This window comes from Pleurodeles waltl, chromosome 7 (genome assembly GCF_031143425.1).
Source record: "Pleurodeles waltl isolate 20211129_DDA chromosome 7, aPleWal1.hap1.20221129, whole genome shotgun sequence".
Classification (NCBI taxonomy): Eukaryota; Metazoa; Chordata; class Amphibia; order Caudata; family Salamandridae; genus Pleurodeles; species Pleurodeles waltl.
In genome coordinates, this window is record NC_090446.1 from 17,652,561 (window position 1) to 17,665,325 (window position 12,765).

At 48.1% G+C, this 12,765-nt stretch overlaps 1 protein-coding gene across 5 annotated transcripts in view; it reads right to left on the reverse strand.

The window, feature by feature from the left end:
- Positions 1 to 12,765, reverse strand: part of LOC138303566 (ephrin type-B receptor 5-like) — a 209,640-nt gene that overhangs the window by 99,855 nt on the left and 97,020 nt on the right. For 4 of the 5 annotated variants that reach the window (XM_069242826.1, XM_069242828.1, XM_069242830.1 and 1 more), the window contains 2 exons: positions 2,543 to 2,701; positions 267 to 602 (listed from right to left, as the gene is read on the reverse strand). The exons of the other annotated variant lie outside the window; for it this stretch is intronic. In XM_069242826.1, coding sequence (XP_069098927.1) covers positions 267 to 602; positions 2,543 to 2,701 — 495 coding nt within the window. The remainder of the gene's footprint in view (positions 1 to 266; positions 603 to 2,542; positions 2,702 to 12,765) is intronic. 5 annotated transcript variants of the gene reach the window in all.

Below are 12,765 nucleotides of genomic sequence, written 5' to 3' on the forward strand. Positions count from 1 at the left end.
GCTGGGTGCCCAGGACGTAATGGTTACATCCTGGGCACAGCAGCACTGTGCCGCAGGACGTAACCATTACGGCCACGGCACAGAACTGGTTAATGGTTAGCTTAAAAAATGTGGTACCTGATAACCAATTTACCTCTTAATCTAGCTACTCGTCAAAGTTTAACAATCTTAAAGTTGCAAATCTGAGCTCAATTACTAAACACTGCACATTGCATAAGCAAAAGGTATACATTGTAAAAAACCAAATAGTTAGGTGCTTCTCTCACCTGATTGGCTGGTGCTGACGTTCACCATAGCAAACTGAGGATATTCATCCCCAAGTTCTGTCACCTCGTTCACCGCCTGGATTTCAAAAGTGTACAGCACACGAGTCAGGAGGTTGGACACTAGGACCCGCGTCTCTGACAGGCCCACCTGACGTGGTTCAAACTGTATTGCATCACTGCAGCGAATACAGGCGCTCACCCCGGAAGGACACATTTTGCAAATGACATTGAAAAAGACTTCCTTCCGGCCTCCTAAGTACTTGGGAAGCTGCCATGTTAGCATTACGCTGGAACCATGTAGTTCATAGTTAGCGTTGCGTGGTGCAGAAGGAGGACCTGTGAAAGAACAAGAAAGACCAACCAGTGTTGTCATCAAGCCAACAGTGCATCCTCCCTAAACGTCTCCACAGTGACTCAACCATTGCAGGGCCATGCTCTTATACTCAAGATTCATGTTTTGTGCTCACACAGTCCTGCTCTGTGTTCTCGCCCGCCTCATCCTCGACGTACCCCGCAGCAGCCACATCTCCGCACACCTGAGACACCTGCATTGGCTCCCAGTCAGCAAAAGGATCACCTTCCGACTTCTCACCCACGCACACAAAGCCCTGCACGACAAGGGACCGGAATACCTCAACAGACGCCTCAACTTCTACGTCCCCACCCGCCCCCTCCGCTCCTCTGGCCTTGCACTCGCTGCCGTCCCTCGCATCCGACGCTCCACGGCGGGTGGGAGATCTTTCTCCTTCCTGGCGGCCAAGACCTGGAACTCCCTCCCCACCAGCCTCAGGACCACCCAGGACCACTCCGCTTTCCGGAGACTCCTAAAGACCTGGCTGTTCGAGCAGCGATAACCACCCCCTTTGTCCCTAGCGCCTTGAGACCCGCACGGGTGAGTAGCGCGCTTTATAAATGCTAATGATTTGATTTGATTTGATACTTTCCATTGCTGTGTGTGGCTTCCATAGGACAATGTCATTGTGAATAAAAGGTTCAAATCCATATGGCTTGGTGCAAAGACATCACAGCAATGTTTATTACTGCCGTCACATTATCACGTGGAAGCAGAAACATTTGTTATCGTTTCTGGCCTACTCCATCCCGCCTCATATCGAAAAGATGAGCGGAAGGATGGACGGTGATCTGTCGGCTCCTGTGTGTTTCCACATCCCAAGGAAGGTGGTGAAAATGTACATGATGAACCATCCTCTCCCCTTACATCCACTTGAACCTTTGGACCATCAAAGCCTGGAGGAAGGTAGCATTATATAGCATTATATAATATATATGATGTAACAGTATAGCATTGACACGCAATGCTATACTGTTACAACCACCCTCTCCTCTGCATCTTCTAGGCTTATGAATAAACACACAGGATGTTTGATTTGTGCTAAGCTGGGGCACATATAAGACCTAGCAGCTCTCTGCATAGCTTCCAAGCTCCACACATTTATGAACAACAGAGAGAGGATCATGAGGAAACAGCAGTGGAGAAAAGGTTAAACTTTGGAGCCGGGGAGTGGCAGAATTAAAGGCAAGACAAGAGTATATTGACAACAGAGGCAGGGTGAACGTGTGATAGGTATTTTCTTTTTAAAGTGGTTTATGTTAAGGAAGGACTGTGGGAAGTGGTGGAGGGTTGCAGAAGATGTTATTTAAGTTTTAATGTACAGCATTTAGGAGACTGAAGAAGGAGGTGGAGTCTGAGGGAGGCAATATTTTATGTGAATCTCCCATTATTACTCTGCCCCAACTAAGCTAATCGATGGGTGCATCTAAAAAGCAGGTGGTCTTGAGGCGTATATACAACATACAGTGGTAGAGACAGCCCCCAAGTTTATAGGAACCTAAAACTTTGATTCCTTGTTTCTTTGTCTCCGATGCCCTATCATTGATCACTACCCAGCCATAACTCTATATGGTTAGTATGGTTTCTCTTGAAATCCATCAGCATTAATCCAGACTTGAAACCTGGTTACTCACTGCTCTGGGACAAGAAAAGCAAAATACACATAGGTGCAGATGTTCCAAGCGAGATCCTAGTCACTTTGAGCTTTGTCTTCATTGTCTACAATGTCACTTGAATCCATTTGATGGAAAATAGCTCTTTTATATACTGCCATCCATCTGTAATTTCCCACATTATGTATTGAACTCATACCAGAAAACTATCAGTAACAGACCTTTCATAACCTAATTACTACGTCCTCTAACATCACAGGAGTAGGCATCACTTTCAACATGCTCCCCAGAGTCCTTAAAGTGTGTCTTACCAGTGCAGGGATCCTTGGGGGATTCTGAAGTCGTTCTGTAAAATCCATCTTGGCAATTGCACACGGTGGAGGCGATATTGGGTGCGTAACTGTGGCGCGGGCATGGTTCACACTTGGAAGAGTCCCCAGCAGGCATCTTGTACGTACCAGAAGCACAAGCTGAAAAAATCATCAGAAACATATCTGCACTTGAAAAGAAACGTGGGAGTAAGTTTAAAGTAAACAGACTAGATTAACTAATACATTACAGTATGGGATTTATACTTTGGAGGACAGAGGTTTGGCAGTAAGGACGGCTGAGTAATTTACTCTGTTACCTTGACTGCATTTCCACCTGCCAAATTATGAAATGACTGCCAAGTTGGTAGTCATTTCTTAATGCATTGCCAGGAACAATTGACATGGAGGTTCCAATCAATGCTTTTTGTAGTTTGAGCCATTGCTCCGTCAAGCATGATGGAGACATGTGGCAAACTGTTTTCTTTTTCATTTTCAAAAAAGAAAATCCCGAACTGGGATTTCTATTGAAAAATAAAGAAGACAATGCTCCTCTCGCACTGGAACTACTCTTCCATGGTGAGGGATAATTTCGCTTTTTTCACTGCCCCTCACCACCTCGGTTTTCCTGGCAGTGATGGGCAGCCAAATTTGACTTCTATTTCAACCCATCTAAATTAGGTGTGAGGAATTAGAGGTCAACCTCTGACAGGCCTTACTCCTTCGAGGAGGCAGTGGGGTTTAATCACAAAAGAGACACAGTAGTCTCCACTGTGATTAAACAAAAGTTCTGCCCACATTTGTACTGGGTGGAATGGGAGGCCCACCTTCGCGGGTGTATGGATACTACATTTCAGTTGCGATGGAGTATCCTGTCCATACTGCCAAGATAAAAATCAGGCCTAACTTCTCGAGAACATGAATAGAAAGTGTTAGGGTAGACTACACATTGGTATTTGGTCAAGGAAAGATGAAGATGGCAGACCAAGTAGCTGAAGGAGTCCATGAAGACATAATAAATATTCAGGGAAAAGCAACATCTCTGAAAGTAGGAAGTGGACAGGGACGTGCTTAAATCCCAGTGTATATATGGTAGGAGGAAGCAAACCAAATCCAGGATTAGTCTGGCTGTTGTCACCACGGAGACAAGAAACATGTAGATGTATCAGTCACGAGCTTTTGGATACCCCGAGGCAAATACTAGTTGTGGGGCACTGACCAAAGGAACTTGGTTTCAATCTCAGCTTACTGGATTGACCAAACTATGGCCCTCATTATGAACACGGCGGGATTTCCCGGCGTGTTCAGTCTGGCGGTCTAAACACAGACCGCCAGCACGTTGAGGTCCCCGCCGGCCCAATAAAGAACATTCCACTGGCCCGGTGGGCAGAACAGTGTCGCAGTGCAGCAGGTGCAGTAGCACCGTCACACATATCACTGCCCATAAATCAGGCAGTGACATGCGCAATGGGGCTGTGCATGGGCAGTGCAGGGACCCCCATTCTGCCAGCCTTTTCCTGGTGGGGGACAGCGCCAGGGAAGGGCTGGTGGACACAGGTTCTTTACATGGCGGGCAGCGCTGCCCTGTCAGATATGGAACTCCCACATCGTCAGGCTGCCTGGCGGCAGTAGCCTGGCGGTGGCGAAGTTCTGCCTTTGGCGGTCACGCCATGAACATAATATGGCGGTAATTTCCGCCACCGCTGGCATGGCGGTCCTGACCGCCTACGTTCATAATGACCGCCTGTGTAACTCTGGGCAATTCATTTTCTTAAGAGTGCTTCCTTTTCCATGATCATCACATTTTGAGAGCAACTTGAAATAATTCAGTTCAGGATGCAGCATGCATGAAAACCCCTCGTGGGTCACTAACCCATAATGTTGCTCCAATTATAACAACAAGAAAGACCTTGTACGGGCTGCACAAGACAACAGCTTGCCTCCTGGGTCACTAATAAAAGGGGGAAATAATATGATACAAATCATGTGGCTGCATTGCACATTATTCAAATAGGAAAAGTGGTTTAGATACTGGCTTCCCAGCTGGACCAATCTCTGCGGCCATAGCCACATACGTTGATGCACCGGGCCTCCTTTTCCACGGCCATCACATTTCGGTGCACCTTAAAAAATAATTCACTTCAGGATGGTCATTGGACAAAAATCTCTTTTGTATATGCTTCTATCAACATAAAATTGTCAGTGCGGAAAGGGTTTGGTTCACTAATTCTAATGAAGATCACAAAATGCAGTGATATTATCTAATATATAAAAGTGAGACAACAGTAAATTTTTTAGCTGCCATTACAGTGGCAGTCAGGCAACATTGGCAGCAGGGCGAGTGGTCCAGGCTGAGCTAAGAGCTGGTCTCCTCAGCTTCCACTGTGCACCACTTCCAGACAGGAGGCAACAGTGGCAGGGCTGTGATGAATAATGGGACCCTGCCACCCCCACCTAATGATCACTACCCTATTGGCACTGGTAGCAAGCTGAGAGCTCCTTGGGTGCATGGTCCTAAGGCCTGTGTGTGCCTGACACCCGCACCCAGTCAGCTGCAAGGTGCTGCTTGTCAGCATGGGCATGGCCTGTTCCATAGCACAGCCTATGAGTACTGAGATCCAACGTTGAGAAACATGCTGCACGTGGCAGAGGCATCGCCCATATTGTGCCACAGGGGCTCTTCAAGGAGCGGGGCCTGGGGAAAACTGTCCCATCTGCTCCCTCTTCTGAAAGCATTGGCTGAAGCTTGCCTTGAAGCCATGTAGCAACACTACTATTGCAAGAAGCATCTAAGACCTGACTGAGAGCTGCCACAGGGTGGTGGAACAATTACTAAAGGAACAAGAGGTCCCTGAGGGGAAGTGTTATCCTCAACTTCTGTGGCTATGTGTAAACACATGAATAGATTAGTTTCTTTCAAGATAAAAACAAAATGTATTCAATGCATTTCTTATATTCAATTATTAGCAAGTATATTGAAAACATATTGTGCTCCAAATAGGTTTACAGCACAGTGGAAATAAAAAAGTGAGTGTTACATTTTCATTAACTGGCTTATACTCGAGATGTGATCGACACAAGTTTGTGCTCTTGTTCATTTAATAATTGTTCTGCTCTGGTCCCAGGGTTACTGGGTTGCCTCATTTCTTTTTAGGAATTCACAAGATGGTGGACACCGTCAGCTACTTGGAAGTGAATGGCTACCAATATCTGGATGAATCAGCCAATTAAGTCACGTTTAAACGGGTTGTGCTATAGAAGACAGATTTCTTGAGTAGTGGTGTCACTTGCCGCTTTCAAATATGTTTCAGAAGTTTCTGATAGTTAGAATGTGTTCAACAAGTCTACCCAAAGGTGACATAGAAGCATAAGGTAGTCTTTGACTATGAAAAAGGGGCAAGCACTGGGCAATCATTTGATTCAAGTTGAACATACTCTTGAAAAGTGTCTATAGCACCAACCTGCTGTCTCCTGCCTCTGACCCCCGCCCACGCTGCTGCTAGCGTGTTCGAGGCCCTCCTCCACCCGCAGGCATCCTCCTGCGCCTCATCCCTGGTGTCTAGTGGGCTCTAGTAAGCTTCACTTGACCCATGTGCCGCTTTCCGCCGTCCTGTAAGTGTTTTTCTCATTTTTCAGCGCCTCGCCTCCTGCGCTTCTGCCCCCGTTGTGCCCCTCTGATTGCTGTTTCCCCGATTTTATACTGTGTCATTAGTGTATTTCTGTGACTGTTTTCATATTGTGACTGTTTTTTTAAAATTGTGCCCAACTTTTTTGTGCCTTGTTTTTGGTGTTTTCGCCCCTTGTGCGCTCCCCCTTGCTCTCCACTCCCTGCCTCTGCCTCCCTGCGGCCCGCCCCCCTCGTGCCCCCATTCGCTGCTCCCTCCCGCCTCCCAGCTGCTCCTCCCTCCCCCCTCCCTTCTTAATGGCTGGCGCTGCGCATCCGCGCCACTGGCGCGCCAGAGGCAAGCCCGTCTGCGCCCGTCCATGCCTGGACCGCGCCCAGCGCCACCCCCCCTGGTCCTCATGCCCCCCGCAACTCCTGCTTCCGATACTCAGCCAGCGAACTCCTCGCCCTCAACCCTGGCCCCTCCACAGAGTGCTTCCTGGCCACCCCGAAGCACACCAAAGGACCTTTTTCCTGCCGCACCTGCAACTTCTCCTGCAACAGAACAACGAAGCCAGCAACAACCAACACAAACCACTTGCACTGCATCCTCCTCAACACACGCTCCGCACGAAAACACGCCATCGAGCTCTGGGACTTGCTCGACACCACCGCCCCAGACGTGGCCTTCCTGACCGAAACCTGGTGGAACGACTCTTCGGCCCCTGACATCGCCATCGCCATACCGGACGGATACAAGATCACCAGAAGAGATTGCACCAACGGAATCGGCGGAGGGATAGCCATCGCCCACAAATCTACCCTCAAGATCCACACCCACACGGACGACACCCTCAAGACAGCCGAACACCTCCACTTCCAGATTCACACGGACCCCAACACTACCCTCAGAGGAACCCTCATATACCGCCCTCCAGGACCAAGAGCCCCCTTCAGCGACACTGTCTCCGACCTCGCAAGCACCCACGCCCTCGCCTCTCCAGACTACATCCTCCTGGGACATCTAAACTTCCACCTGGAAAACAACAACGACGCCAACACCGCATCACTGACCACCAACCTCCTCAACCTCGGACTCCGTCAACTGGTCAACACTCCCACCCACATCGTCGGACACACACTTGACCCCCTCTTCACCTCAAGCAACCACATCTCTTTCAGCCACACATCCGAACTCCACTGGACCGACCATCACTGCGTCCATTTTACCTTCAAGAAAAACACCACCGCATCCCTCTACCGCCTCACCGCCGCTGGGGAAAAATCACCGAAGACCAACTAACCAGCACCCTCGTCAAAAACCCACCACCCGACCCCACCGACCCGAGCGCCGCCGCCATCAACCTCCATCAATGGATCCTCGACTGCGCCAACACCTTAGATCCACTCAAGAAACCCACCGCCAACCAAGAAAAGAAAAAAACAGCCTGGTTCACAGACGAACTGACCACCTCCAAACGCACCTGCCAGAAACTCAAGAAGAAATGGATCCTCGAGCGCACACCCGACAACCTTGCTACCCTCAAGGAAGCCAACCGTGAACACCACCAACGGATCCGACTCGCCAAGCGCGCCCACTTCACAGAACGCCTCAACAACAACGCCCACGACTGCAAAGAACTCTTCAGCATCGTGAAGGAACTCTCCAACCCTAACGCCAACACCAACGACGTCCCTCCCTCCCAGAAACTCTGCGACGACCTCTCCACCTTCTTCCACCAGAAAATCACAGCCATCCACGACAGCTTCAACACCACACCTCCGCCAGACCCCACCCCCGACGACTCCTCCCATGCCTACCGCCTCTCCGCCTGGACCCAAGTAGACGACGCCGAAACCCTAACAACCATGAATTCCATCCACTCAGGCTCTCCCACGGACCCGTGCCCACATCACGTATTCAACAAAGCCGACGCCACCATCGCCCCCAAACTCCGCAAGATCATCAACCTCTCCTTCAACACCGCCACCTTCCCGGACAGCTGGAAGCACGCAGAAATCCAACCCCTCCTCAAGAAACCCAAGGCTGACCCCAACGATCTCAAAAACTTCCGACCGATCTCTCTCCTCCCTTTTCCAGCGAAAGTCATCGAGAAGATCGTCAACGCACAGCTCGCCCACTTCCTAGAAGACAACTCCATCCTAGACCCCTCTCAATCTGGATTCAGACGAAACCACAGCACTGAGACCGCACTCCTCGCCGCCACAGATGACATCAGACAACAAATGGACAATGGCGAAACCTCAGCCCTCATCCTCCTCGACCTATCAGCCGCTTTCGACACAGTCTGCCACCGCACCCTACTAACCTGTCTCCACAAAGCCGGCATCCAAGACAAAGCCCTCAACTGGATCTCATCCTTCCTCTCCGACAGAACCCAGAGAGTCCGACTCTCACCCTTCCGCTCCAAAGCCACCAACCTCATCTGCGGCGTCCCCCAAGGCTCCTCTCTTAGCCCAACATTGTTCAACGTCTACATGGCCCCCCTCGCACAACTGGCCCGTCAACACAACCTCAGCATCATCTCCTACGCCGACGACACCCAGCTCGTCCTCTCCCTAACCAAAGATCCGCTCACTGCCAAAACCAACCTCCACGAGGGACTGAAATCCATCGCTGAGTGGATGAACAACAGCCGCCTGAAGCTCAACTCCGACAAGACGGAAGTCCTCATCCTCGGACGCACCCCCTCGGCCTGGAACGACTCCTGGTGGCCCACAGCCCTCAGACCCCCACCCACCCCAGCCAGCCACGCAAGAAACCTCGGCTTCATCCTCGACTCCGCTCTCACCATGTCCAAACAGGTTAACGCCGTCTCCTCTTCTTGTTTCAACACCCTCCGCATGCTCCGCAGAGTCTTCAAGTGGATTCCAGCAGGAACCAGAAAGACGGTGACTCAAGCCCTCGTCAGTAGCAGACTTGACTACGGCAACGCACTCTACACAGGCATCCCAACGAAAGACATCAAACGACTCCAGCGCATCCAGAACGCATCCGCCCGCCTGATCCTCGACATACCCTGCTGATGTCACATCTCCCCCCACCTGAAGGACCTCCACTGGCTCCCCGTGGAAAAAAGGATCACCTTCAAACTCCTCACCCACGCACACAAGGCTCTACACAACACCGGACCCACCTACCTCAACACCAGACTCAACTTCTACGTCCCCACACGTCAACTCCGCTCTGCCAACCTCGCCCTCGCCATCGTCCCCCGAATCCAGCGCAAGACCTCTGGCAGCAGATCCTTCTCCTTCCTCGCCGCCAAGACCTGGAACTCTCTCCCCACCTCACTACGCCAGACCCAGGGCATCCTCACCTTCAGGAGACTCCTCAAGACATGGCTCTTCGAACGGTAGCAGCAGCCCCCCCCCCTCCACCCCCCCCGCGCCTCGAAACCCTGACGGGTACATAGTGCGCTTTATAAATTCATTGATTGATTGATTGATTGATAGGGTCCAATTCAACAACATACATTTTTGCTGAGTGTGGTGCACAAATGGTCACGTTTTGTCACGCTTTGGTGTTACAGGTCCCTCTGCAATATTAAATTTACCCATGAATATCCTCACCCACACTGATGATGCTGAAACCACATTTACAGGTCTATGGAAATGTTTACAACAGTGCATAATGTCGATATTTATACAGAAATTTATGTCATATTTTTTGTATCTACTTCTGAAATATTGTTCTGCAGAAGATGGACTTTTAAGACAATAATAAAGCCCAGATTTACTTAAACTATAGCAGCAGAGTGCTGCATATAATCTGCAGAATATGGAGTCTCGCATGGCATCAGATTCTAAAAACTATGCGGCACCAAAGGTAGAAAGAGTCGCTTTCTGATGATGTCATCACGTGCACCAGTCTGCAGAATATGGAGTCTCGCATGGCAACAGATGCGAAAAACTATGCAGCACCAAAGGTAGAAAGAGTCGCTTTCTGATGATGTCATCACGTGCACCAGTCTGCAGAATATGGAGTCTCGCATGGCAACAGATGCTAAAAACTGTGCAGCACCAAAGGTAGAAAGAGTCGCTTTCTGGTGATGTCATCACTTGCACAGGTCTGCAGTTTAGCACAATGCTTGCTGTTGCAGAATGACACAAATTCGAGGCAGCAGAGGTCGCGTGTGACATTTGTACTTCAGGTACACCTTCCAGTCCAAGTTTTTATGCAGCTACACCAGTCCAATGTAAGCCTTTCATGGAACTTACGCACGCTGTGAGTGGAAGTATCACTTAATATTCCACTGGTCTGCTATTTGCACCTGGTTTCCTTTGGCGCTATTATTTGACGCAAAGCACTTTAGTGGACATGATTTGCATCGAATCCTACTGTTCCCATCCCAATATGGCCCCTGTAGTTTCACTGTCAATGGTTTGGCACAAACCAAAGCCGTTTCCTGTTGGCTCGCATCACCCTTTCAGTACAACATGCATTTAGCCCTGGAAAGGTAATAGGGGCTCCTGGTAATACAAGGTTGCCAAACGCATAGGTGGTCTTGGCCTAGGTGTTCTTCAATGCCACTGCGCATAAACACATTCTGCAACATGTAAACGCATGGAGGTCACATGCATCCAGTTATTCAGGTGGCCTGGATCCAACCATGGACGTCATTCAGGCGTCACCAAGGGTCGCAGCTGCGACCCCTGGCTTCCCTTTGCGACCCCTGGTAGTGGCTTTGTGATGCCTGGCCTCGGAAGAGGCAACATCAGTACCACAAACACAGTGGCTGCAGGCTCTGACCTTGGTTATGGTCATGTTTGGTTCCACCAAGAGTTATTAACTGTTAATGCCAATAAAAAGAAGCAGGAGATGGAAGAAGGCCTTCACTGGCGGCTGGGATGAGTAAACATGCGTTTATGTATGAGGTGGCGTGCCTGCTGGTGAGTGTGTGAGTGTCAGGGGCCACGTGTTTGTGAGAATGTGTATGTGTGTAAGAATGTGTGTGTGAGGTGAAGTGACTGAGAATCAGTGACAAGTAGTGGATGTAAATGTGTGAGCTTGAGTCTCAGTGAGTTTAAGTGAATCAGGTAATGAGTGAAAGCAAGTGAGAGAGTGACTGTCTGAGAACAAATGATTAGGAATGAATATGAGGACTGTTAAAGACTGTGAGTGAGAATGAGTGAGAGTGACAGTTAGTGAGAGTGAGTAACAGTGAGTTTGTCTGTGAGTGAGAATGAATAAGCATGAGTGAGAATTAACCTGAATGTTAGTGCAAAAGTATGAGTGAATGAGAACAAGATCAAATGTGAGTGAAAATGAGTGAGCGTAAATAAATGAGTGAGAATTAGTGAGCCAGAGTAAGGAAAAATGAGGGATTACATATGAAATATGAGTGAGTACAAGTGTGTGTGAGCGAGAAAGTGAGGAAGAGTCAGGATATGAATGATAGTGAGCAACAATGAATGAGAATCAGTGACTGACAGCATGTTGAGAGTGAATGAATGGATGACTGCAAGTTAGTGAAAATCAGTGAGTGTGAGTGTGAATTACTTGAGTGAGTGAATGTGTGAGCCTCGGTGAGAAGGTGGGGTTATGCTTGCTAGTCTACTATTCATCCTGGCTTACAAAAGCTAATTCTGTGAGAAATGACTGGCCCTGGAATATTAGATGTAAATCATAACAACTGAAACATGCTTGGAAAAGGCTAGACATGGGGCACCTCTGACAACATGTCAGTACCACATTGGAGGTCATTGTTGGCATAACAGCAATCATGGCATATGTGAGGGGGTAGCTGTGACACAATTCTGGACCTGACACACCAGACGTCATTTTTATGTCAGATGGTTAACCTGTGACATATTGATGGCATGAATGGCAAAAATCTAGTACTGGCATTTTGTATGTAATTTCAAGCATCGACACACCTGTGAAACAAGGTCTGGCCTGGCACAATGAAGCTCACTTATGACTTGTGTGGAAATGGGGTTAACTCTTGGGGAGCATGGGGTACCATGGGCACACCATGAAAGCATTTGAATATTAGTGCTATTTCACAGCTTTTGGCTCTTGAGCAAATTTATTTCAGAATTGTGCTTCAAAATGCATTATTTGCCCTCATTTCTTTCAATTGTTTCTCAGGGAGAGAACCCCCCTTTTGTGCACTTAGTTAAGGACTGACTCACTCACTTCATTTGTTCGCTACATTTGAGGTAAAATATTGGTAGCCAACTACTTTCAAAGATCATATCACCACCTCAACGTTGTTGGTATCTAAACAGATGTTTGTTTCTAATCATTTGTATTGTAACACCCTCCCACAGACAATAATGGAGGAACAGAGTTAAAAAAGATCCCCATAGCATTTAAAATGGTAATAAAAATGTAATTTAATGTATTACAAAGTGGATATGTACATAAAAAATAATCATGATAAAATATCTACATTTTTTAATTGAAAATAAATATAATTTTAATTTAAAAAAATATTCAATTAAATAGGTTCTACACATAACTACTTGTCATTTTCAATCATTATTTAGAAAATACAAACATTTAAATTTCAGTGGATTTTTTAAAATAAATTTGAAAAATGTGACCTTAACGTATTTAATACATTTACATTGACTCTATTTTTAATCAAAATTA